Source organism: Protopterus annectens, chromosome 7.part0 (genome assembly GCF_019279795.1).
Source record: "Protopterus annectens isolate FY-2018-M chromosome 7.part0, PAN1.0, whole genome shotgun sequence".
In the NCBI taxonomy this organism is placed as follows: Eukaryota; Metazoa; Chordata; order Ceratodontiformes; family Protopteridae; genus Protopterus; species Protopterus annectens.
In genome coordinates, this window is record NC_056739.1 from 1245012402 (window position 1) to 1245036858 (window position 24457).

Sequence of the window (24457 nt, forward strand, 5' to 3'; positions counted from 1 at the left end):
TAACATAAAAGGCCATGTCAAACCCAGAGCTGTTGGACATGCTACACTTAAAGAAATCCCAATCCCTCAGAGCCACATGCTCCAGGGAGCTAAACCCTGTCATCACAATAAACAAAACATGCTGGAGGGATAGGTTCCTGACCCAGAGACTTCCCAGACTCTGGACTAGACTGCCCATACATGTCAAGCAGAGCGCCTCTTTGGCCCTCTTCAAAAGGAACCTTGACGATTAGATGGGAGAAAGGAAATTCACTCCAGCGATCACGTCAGTCGCCCTGCTAGACAGGGGTCCAGGGAAGTAAATAGTGTGGGAAGAAATTGCCAGGGAATTGTTATGGCTAGGCTTATATAGGCCCTAGGGCTGATAGCCTAGTACCAACCTATGAACCTATGAACAGTCAGTGTAATGCTACTGACAATAGCTGGAATTTATAAAATATCGACAAGGCACCATCCCTTCCTGAGTTTTTGTTTTACAGGATTGGTTTGGTATACTTGTCAAACTCACATAGATTCTTTTGTATATTTTTTCTGTTGCTTAAGAAGATAAAAAAAAACAGGTTCCAACTGGTTAATAAAATACACACTTTTTAACATGACTGCTTTCTAATAACAGCATTTTTGTGCATTAGCCAGTTTTTAACTCAGTTTGTTACTTTATGTCAATTTTACAGTAACCTCCTAACATATTTAGCAATCCCATGTACAGCAGTGTTATAATCAGTATTAAACCTAGGACATAGAATGCCCAAGGCCTTACTTATTTAATCATTTCAGATTTTATTACATTAACTCACTGGGAATCCATGTCGGTTGTTGTGATGGAACCTACATGGTATTAAAAAGACAGCACCAGCCTTTTCTGTCATATATTTCTCTGAATGCAATTTCATTCTGGCAATTAGTCCAGAGTATTAAGGCTATTTGCTATTAACAAGATGCTTTCTGAAGTACAGGGTTTATAGCCTCCATTTGCCTACTGTGTGACCCTGAGCAAGTCACTTAAGAAGAGAGTGGTCTGAAATGCTTAGGAAATTGGGATAGGGTCCTTAAAGATCTCTTGGACTGCATGCCTAGCATCCACTTATGAGTCTGTCAGAGAAAGTAACCCAAGTATCATGCTGGACATAACCGTCTTATCTTTCTCGGAAATGCAGTATCTGACAGCAGATAAGAATCAATGTCCTCCTAATGCAGCTGTTAAGTTTGTGTTTCCTTTCTGGAGATGTGCTTAATCATTCCTTAGGTCTACAAGAAGTAAAACTATTTCTAGAAAGCATTAAATAAGCTCACAGTGGAACAAGTTGTGTACAACCTACTGCTTGCCACATGTACTGCATGACTTAGCCACTTATGTACACAACTGGATTCCACTGAAGTGCACAGGATATGCAATTTATTACCCTGCAATGCCATTTTTCTGATCAGACATAAATCTGAGCTTCCATATGTTTGCTCTACAAATAGTTTGGATGCACATTAAACATCCTACATTACCTTCAAACACAATAATAATAGACAAACATAAAAAGAATAGCATCTAAGCTGTACTTTAAAAAAATCCTAGAAAAATAAGCACACTTTCTAAATACAAAATGTTAATAATTAATTCATTATCCACTATAATTTGTTTTAAAGTAAAGCAAATCCATGTGTGCCATATTCTCATAGAATTGCTTTCAAGTTCTTATTCTTTTTACAGCAGGTACTTTTTAAAGCAGAAACATACTTTTGCACTTTTGCAAAAAGAATTAGTGGGAAATCATTTGTCAAACACATATACACACACACACACACACACACACACACACACACACACACACACACACACATGCATACACATGCACAGACACACACACACACACACACACACACACACACACACACACACACACACACACACACACACACACACACAATATACTCCATATATTAAGAACTAACATGAAGACTCCAGAGCTTAACTATGTATTATGCCTTTGATGTGTGTGTGTGTGTGTGTGTGTGTGTGTGTGTGTGTTAAATATATTTCCATCCGTGTTTATATTTTTTGTGTATATTCAACTCTGTGTGAGCAATCTGCCAGTGGAATTCCTACATATAAGGAAAATTTAATTTGTTTACTAATAGGATCTACAAATCAAGTGCTGCTGAGAAATCAGATAAGAGGAAAACTCATTATTCTCCTAATAAAAGCTTCCAATAACCCATTGACAAACAGCTTGCTAATCAGAATTTTAAATCAGGGTTTTATTGATATTGTACTTAGACACTATTGCAAAAGGATGTTTTAGACATGAGTAATAGTAACTTTTTATCCAGAAACTTACCAGAAGTGGTCTGTGGCTTTAAAATTAAGAAGAATCTGTGACTAGTGTGATTCTAAAAGATGCAGTACAACATTTTTGGCAATATTTGCTCACAAAGTGTGAGATTAGTAAACCTTAGCTATTTATCCATTTTGTTAACAATATGTTAAGTCTTTTAATTGGGTTGAATATACTCCCAAATGTAAACACTAACAGAAAAAAAGTAATAGCTGACTTTACAAATAATTTAATAGCATAGTTTCCAAAGAATGAAGTAATACACTGCATGAAGACACTGAAAGACAGGAATAGACATAGCTGGATAATACAAATACTCTTTAATCTAGCTAATTTCTAGTAATTCCTTGCAGAAGTTTCTGTGATTTTTGCACTGCTAATCTCAGAAATGTATCTATCCTATCATAATCAAAACCAAAATTGTGACAGACAGCAATAAAGCCCATACTGCATCCTAGACAATGTTAGATTAATGGCACGAGCACTGGAGAGACCAGATGGGGGCATGAAGGGAGTGAGTGGCTGACATCATCTCACTCATCTTGCAGGGATTGAGGCTGCCTAGCATTAAGGGCTGGGTAAGCTCCACATTGAAAGCAGTGTACTTCTTGGGGAGCGATTGTATGTGTGCAAACGCAAACTCCTGTAAGCAGTAACTGCACAGCTTGCAAGACTTGACAGGGAGGGAGGGGTTTATGGCGCACTCTCCAGAGGCAATGTATGCCACACCAGCAAACACAGTCTCCTCATTAGCTTAAGCCCAGAGGAAGGAGTAAGGCAGGTCTGGTAAACCAGATAAACAACTGGTGACACCTGATGGTCAGCTGTGGGAAGGAGAAGCAAAAAAAAAAAAAAAAAAGGATATTAACATGTCTGCTTCTTCTAGTTGCTGTATTCAGATTTACCAAAAGGAAGACGCTTACTTTTTAAAAGGCGCAAGAGACCTAAGAAAAACTGTATGCATAGCACATTATTTATTTCTTACATTATCCTTATTTTTAACTGGCTACAGTGCCTAGCAATTGCCTTACTATTAGGATGTATAATTATGACTACAGATCTCAAGGTGATGACTTCAACACAGGCTGCAAAATCAACCAGCTTGCTCAGTTCACCACATCTGATTTGCAGATAGGCATAATTCCCAGCAGATGAGTGACAGACACCATGTAAAAACTATACAGTATACTACCATACCATGATTTTATTTTCACTTTCTGTGTAATTAGCTTCTTGCCTTAGTGGGTAAAGATGAGTAACAGTTATTCTGATTAGGGGTAATATGCAATAATCAACCAGGATAGGTTCATTTGAGCACAAAAAGGGAAACTGGCTAGTCTTTAAATGGTCTGCAAGGGCAGCTACCTATTACCTGTGAACAGACTAAAGGCAATTCAAAACCTACCTAGTTAAGTATGTGGAGACACAATGTTATGGCATATGGTAGTAGGTATCCTAGATATCAGCCCTTGTCTGAATGCTGATTCTTGACTGCACATGTGGAACAGCATTCATAAGAGTCCCTTGCATACTTCCATTAAGCATTTGTTAGCCAAAGGTATTCCCTTTTATATTGTTTAGTGGATTTGACATCAAGCCTTGTCCCACAAAATACTTGTTAAGCTATTTGTAGCAGTTTTAATTTCACTAGGAATTAATGTTTGTAGGCAACGTGTGAAATATGTTTATCATTTTCAAGATGTAGGTATTTTTATTCATCTTTTTATTTATCTGCATCTAATGTGTATCATCAAAACATTTATTACTATCCTGAGTAAATCATCAACCCCCCCCCACCAATCAAAAATACCAGTAAGGTAAACATAAAAATTATATGCACTAAAAATAAATTGTAAATCTGCCACAACAATTACGCCTATCTAAATAAAACTGATAAAACTAAATCTGATCTTATTCTAATTAAAACGTTACTTAAAAGTAAACAACAAATTAGGCCTTACATTAAATAACAAAATTAGTTAAGATTAAACAAAGTAACAAATAACTAAACTGAAAAACTGGCTGCCCTTCTATAAAGCAGTAATTTTGAGGAAAAAAAAAAAAAATCTGTTCACGGATGGCTTAATGGTTAAGGTCCTCACCTCCCATGCACAAGGTACAAGGTTCAAACCTGACCTCTGACCAATGCATGTTTGGAGTTTGCATGTTCTCCCTGTGTCTCCATGGGGTTTCTCCCATGTCTGAAAAACATGCTGAGTGTTTCCATGTCAAACTCACCGATGAATGGAGCTGGGCAGTAGCACAGACTCTACATGGTGCCCTAAAGGGGGAAGACTTGTACAGACCAACCACTTTAGGCGTCTACTGTGATGCACAGTATCCTCAAGATAGGAGAACATGGATCACAGACTGTGCGCCATGGCAGGGCTAGCCACTCAGTGTAAAATATGGCTCTAGGTGATTTGGTCATGTTGACTAATATCGCCAAAAATGGGCATGGGTAGGGACCCGGCCTACTCTGACCCATGCCAGGGACCCTTGCTAATGGCGGGAGGGCTATATGTGCCCCTATTGGCCAGTGTGTTCCCACCATAAAGCCCATCAATCCTGGGTCAATAAGCTACTGGCTGGCCGGTGTCCAGTTGCCCAGCCTGGGTTTCCTGGGATAGCTCTGTTGAGCAAAAGCTGGATGAAAAACCAACCAATCTGCCAAACATGAACTGAGAATTGCTACACTTAATGTAGGTTCACTGACAGGATGCAGCTTGGAAGTGGATGACATGGACATCCTATGTACTCAAGAGATGAGATGGTAGGGAAGTGCAACAAATCCACTTGGCTTGGGATCCAAACTCTACTACTCAGGTGGGGGACAGGCTAGAAATGGTGTAGGAATTATGGTGAGAGAGAGGCTTCAGAAGGCAGAGAGGGATATCATTAGAATTAATGACAGACTCATGGCCAGTGTAATGAAAGGGCAGTATTCATAATCTCAGCCTATGCTCCACAGCAGGGTTGCGATAGTGAGGAAAAGACAGTTGCAGGATCTACTAGATAAAGCAGGCCAACATGAATTGGTGTTGATAATGGGTGACTTGAATGCACATATCGGGACAGACAGAACAGGATGTGAGGACTGCCTTGGTCCACTTGGGTGGGGCAACAGGAATAAAGAAGTTGACATCTGTCTGGCAAATGGCTTGATAGTAGCCAACACATGGTTCAGAAAGAAAGACAGTCACAAGATCTCATACAACAGTAGCCAACATGAAACTCAGGTAGACCTCCTCCTAGTAAGGAAAAGGCACTGGGGTAGAATCCATGATTGCAAAGTCATCCCCAGTGAAACAGTCAGCCCACAGCATAAACCACTAGTTGCCACATTCAGCTGCAAGCAGTGGTCAGAGAAGGCTCAAAGGTCAACAGAGACCAGGCTGAAGACCTGGAAGTTGACTGGAGAGAAAGTGCAGCAGTTCAAGGAATTACTCAGGGCTCTAGCACTCCAAGAAGAGGAGGAAATAGGTGGAGTTGAAGAAGAGTGGCAGCGTCTAAAAACAGCATGTGTTAGGACTACAGAAGAGATATGTGGCTGAGCCAGGTATGGAAATAAGGAACATAAGGAAAGCTGGTGGTGGAATGCAGAAGTCCAGGAAGTCATCAAAAGAAAGAAGGAGTGCAGGAAGAAGATGGGAGACAGAAAAGACTGACCAGGCTAGGAAAGACTACTGGTTGGCTAACAAAGAAGCTAAGAAAGAAGTTGCAATAGCAAAGAATAGGGCATCGGAGGCACTCTACTAATTTCTGGAAAGTGACTCAGTAAGGGGCACAAAGAAACTTTATCAGGTTGCAAGCCAAAGACAGAAAGATAAAGAAGATAGTCAGACACCCTTCATAAGGGATGCCAGCAAAAAACCTGCTCACCTTTCCACAGGACATCAAAGGTAGATGGAAGGAGTGCTTCTGAATGAAGAAAACCCCACAGTATCTGTGCTGCCCAGAAACACACTACGATGAGAGAAGAAAAGGAGCCCACCTTAGAAGAAGTAAGAACAGCACTAAGGAAGATGAAGTCAGGGAAAGCAGCAGGCTCAGATGAGGTCACAGCAGGTCTGCTAAAGATGCTGGGTGAGGTAGGGGAAAAATGGCTCCTAATGGTACTAATTGCAGTGTGGAGAGAAAGGTGTATCCCAGATGACTGGAGAATAAGCATACTCATGCCAGTGTACAAGAACAAAGGGGACATCCACAACTGTGGGCAGTACAGAGGCATCAAATTCCTACCACAGTGCATAAAAGTTCTGGTGAGAGTGACTGATAAACAGATACGCAGAGTAGTAGAAAGTAAGATGGGAGAGGAGCAGTTCTGATTTAGATCAGGATGCAGCACAATTGACCCAATGTTTGCACTGAGACAGATACTTAAGAAGCAAGAGATGAGGAGAGAGTCCAACTGGGCATTACTAGACTTGGAGAAGGCATATGACAAGGCCCCAAGAAAGCTGACCAGTGGTTTGAAGTCCCAGAAACATTGGTAGAATTAGTGCAGGCTATGTACAAGGACCCAGTGACTCAAGTATGAACAGTATTCGGCCTTACAGAGGGGTTCCCAGTGGGAGTGGGTGTAAACCAGGGTTCAGCTCTAAGCCCACTGTTGTTCATACTGGTGATGGACTATATTAGCAAACAGGTTGGAGGGGACAGATCAACAAAGCTGCTGTATGCAGATGATGTGGCAGTACAAGCAGACTCTGAGCTAGAACTTCAGCAAAGGATAGGAGAATGGAATGCAAATCTGAAGGCACTTTGGATGAAACTAAGCACAGATAAGATGGTGGTAATGGCAGCAAACTGAGGAAATCAGAAGAAGCTGAGAATAGAGATAAAAGGGAAGATAATGGGGCAGGTAAACAGCTTCAAGTATCTGGGAGGGGGGGTTGAGGTGAAGGGTAGTCTGAATGAAGAGGTCAAAGCTAGAATCAGAGGGGCTGCAGCCAACTGGCATAGAGTATCAGGTGTAGTCTATGACAGAAGAAGGCCAAAGAAGCTGAAAAGTAAGGTGTACAAGACAGTGGTGTGACCAGTACCACTGTATGGTACAGAAACCATGGCAGTAAAGACAGAACAGTTGAAGAAGCTAGAAGTGATGGAAATTAAGTGCCTGAGAAGGGTTGTAGGATGCACACTGTGGGACAGACAAAGAAATGAGGACATAAGAGCAGAAGCCAAAGTAGCTCCAATTGCAGAAAAGATCAAAGAGAACAGATTACGATGGTTTGGGCGCATGTGTAGAAAAGCAGCAGACAATCTGGTGAGGAAGATTTGGGACAGACAGGAAGAAGGTAAGAGGAAGCGAGGGCGTCCAGCAAAGAGGTGGATGGATTGTGTGAAAGAAGATCTGAGACAGTCAGGCAGGAGTGTTGAAGAAAGAAGGAGTGTGGCACAGAATTGAGAGAGTTGGCAACAGTTAACATGATACCCCGACCACATGTAGATGAACATGGGAAAAAGGGGGCTGATGATGAGTTTTCTAATTGCACTTTTATAAATCTGAGACAGAATGGTCATTATTGTTGTGAGACTCGTTACTGTAAATGTGCTTTTATTTTGGTATTTACAATGTCTTGTAAGTACTTTTGTGTGTGTGTGTGTGTGTGTGTGTGTGTGTGTGTGTGTGTGTGTGTGTATAATTATTATGAAGACTTTCAGAGTAACATATTAAGCTCAAGTTTACTTGAATAGCCATATAAAAGGCAATTTTTAAAACTATGCATGAAAACTTTATTCATCATTTGGCTTCTCTCACAATAATGCAAGACTCTGTATTGTAGATATTTTACATATTAGTGTCAGTAATACTAACCATTCCCCTTTTTTCTATTTGACAATATTTGTAATACCCTAAATACTTATGACTTGCCAGCTAACACTAAAGGTATTCTATTGTAATGAGTCCTTAAATATGCAAACTAAATCAAGGCACTTTGGTTGTGTATTATACTTGCTGTCATAAATCTTATAATTTAGTGTGTAACACTGTATTATTTCTGTTTGTGAAAATCATAGCATTCATACATGAACTATGTATATATACTGTTCATATGCAGTCACTGGTTCATGTATTAAACCACCTTCTGTCTATAATGATGTGGATATTATAGATCAGCAATGACTTTTTAACCAAACATCATGTCTAGTATATTTATACAATGCATCTTGGTATTTTAACATGATTTGTTAATTTATTTCTGTTAGACCAGTCACCATGATGTTCCCACTGTTTTGTGAGTCTAATTTGGCCTTACACTGACTTTCGGTATTCCTTCTGTCAATATTCTATAACTGACCTTAGTAAACTCAAATGGATACAATGGCTATTCTCTTGGAAAATTATATTTTAAAAATCAGACATATATAAGCAGACTAACTTCCTTAGGTTATAGGTTGAAAAAGGGCTACCTAATCAAGGATAGAAGTGTTCTCATGATGATATTTTAGCATCAAATCTTAATGCTGCACTATTATGATATAGGATTAACACCTGTTATCTTGTGTAGCACTTACATGTTGGTATTGATAACTCTTCAAACTTAAACAGTTTATTTTCAGTAAGTGTTGCCAAACAATAGAATAGTATGCCTTTGACTATCAGATAAGGGACAACAATGGCTGAGTTTAAAATGAAATCAGATAATTTTACTGGTCAAGGTAGATTTAAACCTTAATATGTGAGTCACAAGCAAACTCCATGGTGGCCCTTTCTAGCTTCACAATCTACAAACATTAGGAAATGCAGTAGACACAGGAAGTTAAGGAAGGACCAGCTAGTTTGCACTATTTGCAAGTTTTAACACTCTTCTGAGCTAAACAATGTGCTGATTGGTCATAACAATTACATTCACATAATACTACATTGAACTTTCAGATTGTCTTGCATATTTGGAGAGGGAAAGCAGATTTTCAAAAGCAAAATAGATTGACAGACACCTCCCTTCCTCTATAGTGGTGCATTTCTCAAAGTGCCTGCCCACTTCTTTAACCAGTGAAAACTACTTTTTCTGCCTCCTTATATTCATAGGTGAATATTAGGCTAATTGCCCTGAATGGCCATTTTAAACCTAGCCAGTAACCTGAGCTCAGAATCAAACCATGACCTTGTATTGATTAGGTGAGGACATTAACCATTATACCAAACACATTGTTATACATTGGTGCAGTCTGAAAGGGTTATTGTCTACAAATTTAGCTACATTATTATAGCATATTGTTCAACTTTTGATTTTTGTGATGCCTGATGGGAAGTAAGAATGTGAGTGCCATGAACTAGTGAAGGGGAGGAGGTAAATATTGAAAAGTACAGTTTTAGCTGCATTTGTATCTGTAAAGCATCCTGAGTTTTTGGTGATTTTTTTATATAATTTTGTATATGCAGATCAAATTTAAGATTATCATCCACTATCATCTCTAATACTTTGCTTTGAGAAGTGACTTTAACTGTTGTATTATTAAGACAGAGATTTTTAAATGTTGTTTTTTCCATGAGAGAGGCATCTGGGGAAAAAAGAAATAGCTTGTTTTTTTGGGTTGAGCATGAGTTGTAAGTTAACAAAGTCATGTTTCAATGGAGTCATCTGTGTATTGTATTAATGGAGACCTGTTGTGTGCATGGTGTTAGTGAGAATGTTAAAGTGGAGAGGACCAAGGATAGATCCTTTTGGTACAAAGGGGGGTGACTGGGAGGTATGGAGAGAAGATGGAGTGCTATTTTACTGATTGATACCTATTGGATAGGTAGCTTTTGAACCAAAGAACGGAGATAGACCTAGTAAGGACACTTGAAGTAGACATTTGCTTTGAAAAACTGTGTTGAATGCTTTAGACAAGTCTAGATATAAGAAGGAGACTAGTTTGCTGTTATCTCTAGCTTTATCGACTAGTTATAAAGTTTAGAAGTGCTTGTTAGTACTATGGGAGGGACGGAAGCCATGTTGTGTAGGGAGTTCCTTCATCAGGAAATAGTTTAGCGATTGTTTTCGAATATATTTTTCAAGTATTTTGGTGTGGATAAGATTTGTTATATACTCTTATGCCCAGACCTCTGGAGTTTATGTTTGTATAGAATTTAAAATTTAGGCACAAGATCATGCATCTATATTTTACTTTTATGCGTCTTCTGCTTTTTATACTATCATTTGAAGTGTCTAACTAGGCATAAGAGCATACTTTACTTATGGAGTACCTTTTCAGATAAGATTTATGTGCTGACTTTTATTGATTTCTTACCTGTTGATGTTAATCAAATAGGTTTATCACTGATCCACATATTTTTCACCTCACTGAGATAAATAATACATTAAAGTCAGCTTAAGAATACTTGTTTTAAATATATATGTATATTTACACATAGTGGTTTTGGGGACTCTATTTCGTGCATAACTCTTCTGGGAACTTTATTTAGTGTACTGTGTATGTGGAAAGGTGCAGATGTTTTTCACATTGGAGCATATCAGAGCACCTTCACCCATGATCTAGTCAAACTCAATGGTTTTCGTTTTGAGAATATTCAGTTTAAAAACTGACTTCAGTCTAACAGGTGTCTGCCAGTCACAGAACAGCCAGACACAACAATCAATTAAAAAAAATAGTAGTTTAATATACATATAAAACCGAGAATTGTCCACCAGGTAATGTGTGGAGCTACACTTTTAGTTCTTGAGAGTTGTCCTAGACCTATGATGTCTATGTTTTTTAGTGAACGTCCATGGTATTTCTGTGAAAGGGAATTTGCATCAAATCACAGAAACAGAACCAGTCTGTGAACCTAAAAACAGGTGAGGACTTTGAATTGTGATCCTCAGATGAATGACATTTTAAAAAGCAAATACGGAGAATATAGGGGGAATATATATATATATATATATATATATATATATATATATATACTGAGTCACAGGCTGTATTACCTCAGGGTATTCTGACTACTCTAAGTTATATAGCTCTCAGAATTAATATATATATAAGTAGTAGGGGTGTGGGGTGCAATCCTCCATATCAGGGGGTGCAGAGAGACAAAGCCCCTGTGCAAATCACCTTAAATGTGAAATAATGAGTTTTGACATTAACTCTATTTTCACAGTAATTGCACATTGGTTTTGGACTTACAGGAGTCACACTAAACTCGGACACCTCTGACAGGGAGCCAGTCTCCCCATGCATTTATCCACAGAGAGTGACACTGAAGGTTAATCAATAGGCCTTTTCAAGTGTTGTTTCATTAAAAAAGACAGAAATGCAAGGCATTTCATTCTAGCCCTCTTCACAACTTCATTCATAAACCCAATTAAAACATAGTAAAGGCTGCCCCATCCCTAAATATCATGGTCCTCTACAAATGAGTGACAATGATGGTGACATAACTCTCAACCTCTTAAAGCAAGAAATGTGGACAAAGCCATAAATAAAAGTGGGACAAAGGCCCAAAAATAGGGACACTTTTTAAATATTGCTCTTACAAACTCACAAAGTTGATAGAATAACAAGTTTTGCATTAGCACAAATTTTGGAGGGTATGAAGTCTGAAACTCAAATTTCTGTCATTATTTTCTAGCTTCAGTCTTTACTGATTTGCCACTAGTTTGCCAGAAAACCACAATTTTATAAAGAGCAGACCAACAATATGAGAAATAAATCTGGTACATTCTGCGGAAATATATACAGTTGAGAGGTGTGGATGGTGATTAAGTCACCAGAGCTGGTACCTAAGGGGGAAAACAAACAAATTATCCAAATTCAGCCTGCTTTTCCATTGACACCTGAGGTTCCCACTGTGTGAAGCCATTTTACTGTGGACATTAGCAGATACTAAATATGACAGTGTTCAGTTTAAGAAATGGTCTCTTTTTTTCTCCATTTCCTGGAAGGATGAAAACTGCTCACCTGAAACTCCCTTTGCAGTGTGGACTTAGGATCACAGGATCATAGGATATACAAGTCAATTCAGACCAGAGGCCATGCCCTCTTTACCAATACCCACCTTCAGTCTCTACCACGCTTAGCAAAGAGGGTGATGCCTATGATTATTAGTGTAAATTTAAGGGTACCTATCCAACTGTCCAAGCTACATTTGAAGAATGACAGGGAATCCCACTGCCTGATATCCTTGGAGAGTTTATTCCAGAGCAAGGGGAGGTACTGAGTAATGAAGTAATCTCTCCATCTAGTTTAATTTATTTTTTGACGAAGGTTTAGACCTTTGGCTCTGGTGTTGGCAGCACAATCTGACTTGTCCAGAATAAAGAAGTTAAGATTAACTGGATCTCTAAGGGCACTGTAAACTAGGCACAGGTTTCCCTGCAGCACCCAGTACACATTTGAAAACAAGGATAAGGACTTCAGTCTCTTTTTTGTAACTATGATGTTTGAGACCAGAGATCCTTTTTTATTAGGAACCTCTGTAGTTTTTCAGTTTTTTTTATTATGTCCAGCTAGACACATGATGAAAAGTGCATTATATTCAATAATATGTTTAACTAGGCAGGAATACAGAGGGAAAATGGTTTCTTTAGTTTCAAAAGGGATGGTTTTGACAATTAGTTGGGAAATATACAAATATTTCCTAATTATGTTCACCACTTGATGGTCAATGGAGATGGAGTTACCAACCGATGTGTCCAGATCCCTGATTAATGATTTGTATGGTAAAGTATTATTTTCAATGCTGTAGGATGCAAAGCACCTTTTTTTCCTGAAATAATACTGCATTTTTGGCATTTAGTTTGATTCCCTTTTCTGTGCATCAGGAACTGACTTTAGTTAGTTCATTTTTAAGGGTATATGTATCCAAAGACAATTTAACAACTGCATCCGACTTGCAATCACCATCAAACCTTGTTAAGCAGAGATCCCTGTCAACAGTTCTGATATCTGAAAATACATGCCAAACAGAAAGGGGCCCAGCATAAATACCCAGGGAACACTAATATGCAAAGCCATGGAATGAAGTATGATGGGAGTAATAAACAAGGACATAGTCAACCTACAGACACTGGACCCATCCAAATTTGGCTCTGTTAAGGGAAGGTCATGCCTACTTAACCTGGTAGACATCTTTGAGAAGGTTATCAGGGCAATGGATGAGGGTAAAATAGCACATAATGGGCATCTTGACCTGGCTAAGGTATTTGATACAATACTCCACTCAGACATTGTGGACAAGCTTTTAGAACTAGGTGTAAATGCTTACATACCTCACTGGATTGCCAGCTGGCTCACAGACAGGACCTAAGATGTGAGGATTGTTGAGACACCTCTACAAAGAGACTTGTTAGTAGTGAAGTACCCCATGGTTATGTGCTGTGGGCCCATTCCTGTATGGCATCTACTTCTTGGAGGTCAAGGATAGTGTTTAAGGTCTCTGGCTCACCAAGTTCAGAGATGACTGTAAATTGGGAGCTATTATAGAATCCCCCCAAGACACCAATATCTTACAAGTGTATTTAATACTGACAAGTGACTGGTGCCAAAACCTTGGCCTAAAAGCCAATGCCAAGCACACATTATAATGCCCTTTGGAAAACTGTCAACCCAAATTTATTACTCCACTGATAAAATGCCTGTAAGAGTCAACTCAGTAGCAAGGGGTCTGGGAACATATGTAGACAGCAATCTGGCTTTTGCCCAACACATAGTTAAGATAATAAGAAAATCATTGTATGTCAATCAACTTATAGGTAAGGGTATGGCGACTGGTTCCATGGACGTTATAGTACTACTGCACTTAGCCCTCATCAGAGCTATCATTGAATACAATGCTCCATCTGTCATGTATCTAACCAGCCACTTGCAACAGCTGGAATGCACAGAAAGGTTTCTCACCAGCAGGATTCAGGGCATGAATACTCTGTCCCACACTGATTGCTTAAATGCTCTGTCTCTGTATTCAGCCTTCTTACAGGGTTTCCTCAGACCCAACCTTGATGGATCTGTTGTACATGCGCAAAACAAACAGCACCAGAAACACTAGATCTAGAGATCTGAACTTCACGTGTGACATAAACAGAAGGTGCTGCAGAGATATGTATGTATCCCAAAGGATACCCACACTACGGAATAGACTCCCCATCCATGTAAAACAGAGTTCATCCCTGATGCTATTCAAATGAAACCTTGACAATTGGATGGGAAATTGTAAATTTATGTCCAGTCTAGCCCTCATGCTGGGTACAGGCCATCAATAAGGAAAGAACTATCCTAACTTACAACTCCCACTCAACAAATCCTTAGTTAACTTTCTACTAACAATACCCATGATACTCAGGACCTAAACGGTTTGGGGTGCGCGACTAGACTTGTAGGGGCCATGGTGTTTGTTAGCCTAGTAACAGCCTATGAAATGATGAGCACCATTTGTTACATTCTCTCTGAGGAGATGTCACCCACTCAGACAATGTGCATTCTTCTGTCTTTAACCAGCCGACCATCCATCTAACCATGTACGGATTTATGTTGAAGATATTTAAGGCTATCAACTTATAAATAATTCTGTCATGTGGTATGATGTCATAAGCCTTGGCCAGATCAAGGGAGGCAGCATGGATGGTGTAACCACTGTTGACCATCTCAGTGACCTTTTCACAATAGCTGACAGGATTCATCAGGCAGGAACCGCCCTTTACACAGGTGAACTGCTGTGAGACTAACTTACTCAGGTTTTTTGTTTTATTCTTCATTTGTACATTGATACTTATCAGCAAGAACCCAGAAATGCAGTATGTTTTTACTGACAGGCTACACATTTTCAGTTTCCATGAGATTAATGCCAACAGTGTAAATCATCTTTGTTGTTAGTGTGGTATTACTCTATGAGAGTTTCAGCTAGTGCCTATACTTGGCCGTATTTAACACTCTGGCCGTAAGCATTCATTTGGTATCTTTGTGTCCCACCTCATAAATTATGCCATTGTGCAGCTCTGTTCAAAAGCATAGTTTCACATCATTCTCATAAGAGTATAACATGGCAGTGAAACAGTTAAAAGTCAAAAGAAACTTCTGCTGAATATGTGAGCTGACACTAACAGAGGTGATATGGATTAGGCGATTTCTTTGTATATTTTCCAGATTTTAATATTTGAATCTAGCAAGCACAATATGTCATTATGGGGCCCCTTTTAAAATCTTGAGGAGTGTAGCTATTTAGTCAAAAATGTTGATTACACAAAGTTGCAGTGAAAACATATTTTATGACATATGTGCAACAATATCTGCCTTCATAAGTTTCTCACAGTCTGGCCCCAAATACCACGCAATTTCCAAAATTATGAGCCTTAATTTGCTCTGGCAATCATTTATTTGTATTGACAAGCTTTACTGTTTTGGCCTGATCCTTACAATACTAACACATTCAGCCTACCCCAAGATATACAAGCTGCCACTTTCTAGGTGCTGTGGTGCCCTCTGTGTTGCGTCTGCATATTCTTCTCATGTTCATGTGGGTTTTTGCCAGATGCCCTGGTTTCTTCTAACACTGAAAACATGATGTAGGTGAATTTGTGCTTCTTGCTTCAAATGGCCTGAAGGAGTGCATGCTATGTGTGACAATGTGTGTTTATACACCTTGTGATAGACAGGCAACCTGTTCAGCACTGTTTCCCTGCCTTGTACCCACTGGTTGCTGAGATAGACTAGCACTCTCTTAAATCCATGAAATGGATAAAGTGGGAATCTGAGAATGAATGAATGAACATAAAATGATACTCTTACACACTGATTATGGATAATGTGATACTTGATACATTTCACGCACTCATTAAAGGATGCTTTTTACAATTGTCAGGTTGTACGGTTTTGCTCTCCCAATAAAATCATATTCACAGTAACATGCTTACCATTTTTTAAAACATTTCAAATGCAAGTGCAAATGTTTCTTTAGTACTGGCAAATGATAGTTTTTAATTGCAACTGAAATAGTGTTTTGAAAAATACTCAGCTACATCAATGATTAGAGTAAACCTGTGGCCTGGAGGTCTGCTATTGATAATTGTAGTTTCTGCTCTGACAAAGCTCCTAGGACAGACTTGGCCACTTGTCAAACTCCTGTAATCTGCAAGCAGCCAAGCTTTCAGCAATATCTGCCTGACTAAGTATTCCTTTTACCCAGCCTAATAAAAAACAAAAAGCTGGCTATGTATAAAAGTTCACTTTGCTAATTTAATTTGCAGTAGACAGCACTAAGACAAGAGACTTGGTGAATTATTTATACAAAGCTAGAACCAAAGTTCCCTGAATAATTTTCAGTTTTTAACATTTGCAGCAGATTTTTTTTTTCACTCAACCTCAAGGGATAAATAAAGTTAAGTGTTTATCTACTGACCTAAATCATTCAGATTGTAGTAAGGTCTCCAGTCTGATGAATCTCTGTCAGAGCCATTGTTTTTGAGCTGTTCAGTAGGTACAAAACATGTAATAATCCAATGTTAACAAACATCAAAACAGAAAGCAGTGTTCTAGATATAGCTGTCATCTATGTGTTTAAGGAATTCAACAGCAAAATGTTGGAAAAATAATCAAAAACATTTAGAGTTAATTTATATGTTACAATTTAAACTCCCAGGAACTAATGTATTATAGAAGGAACAGGCTTATAGTCATCTGCCAAAAACAGGATCCATGAACAAGTAATGCATTTAAGCTATGAAGGGACTTTTCCCCAAACAAAATCATAATCAGTTTTCAAGCTCTTCTGTCCTCGGGGTTCTGAAACAGTAATGATAACTACTTTCAAAAAGTGTTTTTTTTTATGTCACATCCTTCCAGCTCCCCACAACTAGCTTTTCTATATTTCAGTTACACAAGTGAAATGAATAGAAGTCTTTAAAGGAGATTCGTAAGTACAGATGGTTTCTTAATTATGTTTCTCAGGTCTGATTTGATGGACTTGTTTACAGTCACATGATATGGAAATTCATGTAGCAGGACTCAAACCCAGGCCTGCTAAATACATTTCATTGACAGTTCTAGACCTTAACCACTTTTTTGTACTACAAACTTCTTAATTCAGTCCATATTTATGGTGAGAAAAAATGCTGCCACTGAGACTAGTCATTGTTGCTTTTTGTCTTTCCTATGGAGGAATTATTTTCAGCTACAGACACGTATTGCAGCTATAAAGCCTCTGCCATTTGTGTTACATTGAAAGTAAGACTTCTATAACATGTTTAGTGCATCTCATGCATTTTGACAACCTTTTGCTTATATTTAGTTATACAGCAGGCTTTGTAGCTGTGCTGACTGCAAGGATGTGAGGAAGAAAAAGTGTGGGGCACTCACAAAGTACATTTCGTTTTATCGCTATATCCAAAGTCTGATGGCAGCAAAGTACTCACTGGCTTGCTAGTGTCTGAAGTTAAGTGTATCTTTGTTAAAACCATCAGTGTTTTATGTAAAATTATGACACTGACATATGCTAATGACATAAAATGCAAAACAAAAAAAAAAAACAAAAAAACTTTTCAGTTGTTCTAAAACCAAATGCATAGTCTCTAAAGGCAAAGTTATAGATTTACCCCCACTGTTCATAAATTCTAACCAAGTTAGGAACTATTTTTCATAACATGGAGTAAGATGAACATTTCACCATGCTGTTATACATATTAAAGTACTGCCTTTTTAAGTATCCCATAAGGTAAAGTATGTACTGCATCTCACATTATCTTCTGATAGTTCTCTTCCATGTTAGTAAAAAAAAGCTACACCCATCCATCCAGCTGTCCCGTGTCTCTGTTTAACACTTTCTGTGGACTAGAGAAAGACCACAGAAAGTGAACCAGAAGAGTCATTCATACTACTACCTTCCTAACTACAGCTGACATCTCTGTTGGACAAATGGCTGGAAACCAAAATAAGCCTCAACCAACTTGGGTCTGAAAGGCTGACCTAGACACTGGAAGAGCCATCAGGGATGGGATAAGTGTGGTTAGCTAAGGTTGTTTTGTCCATGCCAGGGGACAAATCAGGATAAGTCTATTTGTTGGCTGGCCAGGTGGATGGTTGTGAATTAAAGGGACAAGGATGAGGTAGTCTTGAGGCAAACAAGAGTTCCAGTCTCATATTCATCCCAGGGTTTATAGAGACAGAGAGAAAGAGAGAGAGATTAGGGCAGTACATATTCTAGCTCAGTCATCTACTGACAGCTTGCAGGATGAGTCAGCAAATCGGTCAGCATGGACACTTGGGAAAGTGGCAAGGTTGATTGGTCTGGGTAGGAGGATGAAAACAGATATACAAATCTTAATCTCACTGTATCCACCTTTCTATCTTTTTATCTATATTTCTGTCTATCTATTTATCTATCTATCTATCTATATCTGTTTGTCTATCTATCTATATCTTTCTATCTATATCTACCTGTCTATCTGTATTCTCTATATACATATACATGGGCTCCATTCAGTCCAAGGGCTTGTGCATCGTATGCACAACAGGTTAAATATTTTCAGTTGTGTTAGGATCCAAGTAATTGAAAAGTTGTCTAAAATGTTCAACTGAATGAAAGTTGCAGTTTCATGTCTGTGCAAGATTACAGTACAGAGGAAATTGAAAATGTGTCTTTTCTCCCTGCTGTTGCGCAATGTAGGAATTAGAATATGTAATGTTGTGGAGATATGGGTGCAGGGGGATTGCCCCCATAAAAAATGTTTGGGTTATTAGTGTATTACTTGATTGGTTTGTTGGTTGGTTTATTTATAGCGAATGCGTTTTATTTTCTTTATTTATTTGCTTGTATGTAGGTGCTGTGGGAATGAATGCATGTGGGGTTTTGATTATAGTGTGGAGCGTGTGTGCATCTATTTTGATTGAATGTGTAGTGCTTGGGGAATACATAATAGTGAGCATTATTTTGTTACTTTGGCTACAATCACTGTTAGTTTATATAATTCATATATTGTCATTCATTCTGCTGATTCATCACTTCATTGACAGAGATAATGCTTGGGAATAGCCATACTAGAAAATGAAAGGTTCAGTGCATGTGGTAGAAGGGAGTGTGTGCATTTCTGGTGCTAATGCTGAAAGTTGCAGATAGACTGATAGTTTTGGCATTAGGGAGTGGGAGTGTTTATAGTTTAGTGTTAAACTAAGGGATAAGTAAAAGGACAGATTTAGTGCTGCATAGGTGTCTGTTGTTGTGTGTGGTATGTATCTCTCTTATATATGATAGTGCTATGTACAGAGTTTATTTAAGGTTAGGTTAAGGTTAATGGAGAAGACATTAGTAAAATGGTACGGGGGGCAAAGTGACCTGAGTGTTGATGCCTGTGCATTTCAACAACTCAACATATACTGATATATATACTGACATACAAGGCCATGTCCAACCTGGAATTAATGGACAGGCTCCACCTCAAAAAATCCAAATCCACCAAAACCACTAGAGCAAGTGACTTAAACCTTAGCACGGATATAAATAGGACGTGCTGGAGTAATAGATTTATCACTCAGAGACTCCCTATGCTGTGGAATAAAATCCTGGTCCATGTGAGGCAGAGCACCTCGCTGGCTCTGTTCAAGAGAAATCTTGACCTGTGGATGGGAGATCGTAGGTTTACCCCGGGAATCATCTTCATCTCTGTGTCACTGCTAGACAGAGGCACAACAAACTAATGGGCACAGTATTTTTTCATATAAGGGGTGGCGTAAGCCACAAAAATTTGGGCTAGGCTTATAAATGCCTTAGGGCAGATAGCCTAGTATAAACCTATGAACCTATGAACCTATATATATATATATATATATATATATATATATATATATATATATATATACAGAGAGAGAGAGAGAGAGAAAGACATATATCTATATCAATAACTAGATTTGTGTCTCTCTCTATAAATAAATAAATAAATAAATAAATATATATATATATATATATATATATATATATATATATATATAAAAATAATATATATATATATATATATATATATATATATATCATTTGACTGAAAAGTTAAAAGATTCAGTGTCAAATTGTTGAAAAATCAAAATACTGAAAAGGGGAATTTGCCCTTTCCACAATAGTGTGTAATCCCAGAGTTGGTATATATAATTAACATGGGGTGTGGGGGCACACGGGGGCTTTCTCCCTGCATTAAAAAGGTTTCAATATTTAAAGTTTTCAATATTTTGACTTGTCAATGTTTTGAGGTATCTAGATTATGAATGACAGACATATTTATATCTATCTATCTGTGTGTATACAGATAGATATTTCATATCTGTGGAAAAACACGAGTTAAAATGTGATATCTGATTTTTGTTTCTTTTTCTTTGGGAATGTACACCTTTGTAAGCTATATTTAAGCCCTGTAAAATATGTAACAGAAAAGTGCACTGTGAAATTACATTTTTAAGATGCCCTTTACCTTTGTATGTGATAAAGAAAATATATATGGAACCTGTATACTAGTCCTGCTGAAAAATGCAATAATTAATAAGAGATTTCCTGATTAACTCCTGCCTGTTAACTTCATTCTGCTGGAATTAAATGAAGTAGTTGCTTACATGTAAATGGCAGGGGGAGTCATAATACTGGATCAAAGAACCTCTGAGCCAAGAACTGTGAAGGGGCCACATGCAAACAGTTTATGCAAACAAGTAATAGATGAGTGTGAAATCCTGTTTACTTTGTAGCTAGCCTTCTGTCTGTGTGAGAAAAATACTGACACAATTACCTCTTGAACTTGTGAGGGGAAATAGGGTAATATACATGCTTGCTGGAAGACATTCAGGTGACTACATCCAGTTTGTTGCTTTCCCATCTATTTGTCTATGAATTTTAGTAACTTTAGTAACTTAGCATGGCTAAGGATTCATTGTTCTTTCAGTAAGAGACAGAAAGGTATTAATCTAGCTCAGACAGAGGTTTCTTTAAGTATTCTTTCTGCACAACTGATTCTTATTTTTCTGTTCTTTGTGCAGCTACCTTGATCTCTGCATATTTAAGCTATATCAGCACAGTCCTAGCTTTATTATCTAAGTAAAGTTCATACGTAGTCACTTTTAAGATTGTGTGGCCGACATATATTTATGTATAATTTATTACCGGATGAGATAGTATTAACATTGTAGGTTGTTAGGTTGCTGGGCTCTGCATCAGCATATAACTGGACAGATTGTTCTGCGCATTCCTAATTTGTGTTTATTATTTTACTGGCTGTAATTCAATAGTGGCATGGTAGCTAGAGTGGTGGCAGTACAAGCTGGCCAGGATGAAATATGAAGGGGGTAATGAAGGATTCTATCAGCCTTCCCTGGAAATTGTGTGTGTGTGTGTGTGTGTGTGTGTGTGTGTGTGTGTGTGTGTGTGTGTGTGTGTGTGTCTGTGTATGTGTGTGCATGTGCATGTAAATAATAATTTGTTTAAAGGCAGTTACCGTGATTCATAGAGACAGCAGTATGAAAGGATCTCTGTAAGTGATCAGTGCGTAGCTTCAGTCTAGGTGTGGATGCTGGAAGCCCACATCCATGCAGCAATGTACACTTCTTGTATGTTGTTAAGGGCAAGTTATACCTCTTGAATTAGTTTTTTACTTTAACCTGTTTGTCAGAAAACTGGAAGCTATGGTTCCAGAAGTTCATTGTATCTCACTGTGAGTGTAATTGCAGGAAAAACTGAAGAAAGTAGTGTGTGTGACATTTCAGTACATCACAGTGGAGCAAGCCATGAAGATATTTAATGCCTTTGCTTTTACGATCAAGAAAGAGTAAAATTACAAATTATCAGTAATCAGAGAGAAATTTAAAGAGGACTGCGACCCAAATAAAAATCTGCCACTTGTTGCACATTTATGCTCTACTAGCAATCCAGGGTCACAAAATAACACTAATACTTATGTGACTAAGCTAAAAACTGGGCAAAAGATTGAGACTTCAGTGAGCTACATGCCTTATTAATTTGATGTAAAATGCTTGCAACTAGGATTGTGTCAGTGTGGTTTGTTTTCAGTTATATAAGTGTATGATTGCTTATGTCATAATTGTTGGTTTAATGAAGATTTTTCTTGTTTAAAAAAGGTGGCAGGAATTGAATAATTTAAGTAATGTTGCTTAGGTTATATGATTATAGCAATATACGTGAAACATAATGCTTGTTAATTTTAACTTGTTAATACAGTTTGATTACTTTTATATAAATGTAAATGTGCCTATGTCACAAGTGATAATTCAATAAAGGTGTTAAAAAAAGAATATAATAGTTTTTAGTATTTACTGGTTTTGAGGTAAAAATAATGGGGTTACATGACTTTCCGTGTGGCCCCTTCATTTCCCGATTTGTTTTATTTTATTTACAATTTTAAGCTCTGGCTGACATCATCATGCATTGCCAACATATCCTACAATGTCATCATCATGCAGGTGCATGTGTGATGACAGCTTCGGGAGGCAGTTTCTGACTGCCTGTCGGACGCTGGCAGACTGGGAGAGGGTCTGGAGAAGCATAAGTTCTGGCAGAGTTATGAGAGCAGCAGTAGTAGTGACAAGGTCAGCGTGTAGCTGGCTGTTTCCGCCCCAATATTTAAGCAAGCATGGTGGAAAGGTACTTTTTTTTGACAGGGAGCAGCTGGCCGAGTAAGAGCTCATCAAATGGTACTTGCTGCTGAACTTGGCCTGTGTGTCTGAGTGCCAACTCGCTGTCCCCATTCCTGCAACTTGTCATTTTTGTGGACTTTCTAAAGAGAATGGGTAGGGCAGATAATTTCCCATTCTTGACAGGTGACCTGTGCTTGTATTCTTGGGACTGTTATACAAGTATTTACCAACTGAAAGTGTATTTCCCACCAACTGAAACTGTCCTGCTTCCGAAATTGCTTTATGTATTTGACTTAAAATAATGGTTATGGTAGTGAGTCAGGTGACATAATTTTAGCGTCATCCAAGACAAGTGATTTTTGCTGCAGTCCATGCCAAAAGCACCTGACTACCATGTTAAATATTAGGTAATATCTGGTCTGCGATGTAGAAATAACCAATACCTCCTGAGAAAGTTTGGACACATCTGAGGATGGTGGTACATTTGAAGTAAGTTTCTGTCACATCTAAGCAACTGTAATGATGGGGGGGGGGGGTCTCTCTAACTTAACAAAATGAAAGGCTTTATGTACATATGTTATATAATCAAATTTTTGGCCCTTTCTTTATCAAATTCACATGTTTTGTTCTTTCCTAATGCATCTCTTGTAGAGTAGCAAATAAACCTACACCAATTTCCAAAGCTAGATCAGTGATTACAGTAAACCAAAAATAAGATGATTGCGGGATCTGAACTTTGTATTTGTAGGACAAAGACAGCACAGGATTAAGTTAACTATCCACCAAACATGCACAACAGGCTTTAATAAAAACGTCAAGAGCTCAACTCAAGTTGCTCTGGAAGTCTGGAACATCTCATTTCAAAAGTAAAATGATGTCTCACACAAGTGCAGGGCTAACACAGTAGAAATGGACGCCCCTCTCAGGTCGACTTTGTTTTTTCCTCTTTTCATCTTCCTCATGCCAACATGAATAATAGACAAGCACAGCACAAGTAGAAAATTACAAGCTGTTAGCGATCACATTCTTCCTAAAATATTTACTGCCCTAATTAGGCTGTAAACACATAGTGCAACTTGTAATCTACAGAAACAAATTTAAAGGAAACAGCTCATGACGTTTGTGTTCTCGTCATGCACAAAGCTGTTAGTTCTGTTAAGCTGCATTACTCTGGACCGGTGAGTGTAAGCACATTTTGTTCAGTTTGGTGAAGATTTCTGCTTCTTTAAGGCTGGTAGACGTTTGATGGAGGTTAAAAATCTGTTTGATTCCTTCAGATGATGAACCAGAGGTGCAGTGGTTATAGTAACTGTGTTGTACAACTTGTGGCTTCTGAAAAAAATAATAGTGTACTGCTACTAGTATAAGTGATATGGTGTGGAGTGGTTGTTTTATATGATGCTTACTACAATGAGTTGGTATAATGTAAATGCACACACATTGCCAGTCTATTGATATACTGTTTGGTAGAACTTGCTTGAGTCAGGTAATTTATACTTTAGTCCAGTCTATTTATATGGAATGTACAGATATTGATATTGTGTTCCAGATTTTAGATATAAAGTTAGGGAAGAGGGATTCACCAG

General features: G+C 38.2%; 1 protein-coding gene across 1 annotated transcript in view; it reads right to left on the bottom strand.

The window, feature by feature from the left end:
* Positions 1-24457, bottom strand: part of MEGF11 (multiple EGF like domains 11) — a 4956374-nt gene that overhangs the window by 19401 nt on the left and 4912516 nt on the right. Inside the window, 1 exon segment of the mRNA XM_044077861.1 lies at positions 16654-16720. Within this exon segment, the coding sequence (XP_043933796.1) occupies positions 16654-16720 (67 nt within the window).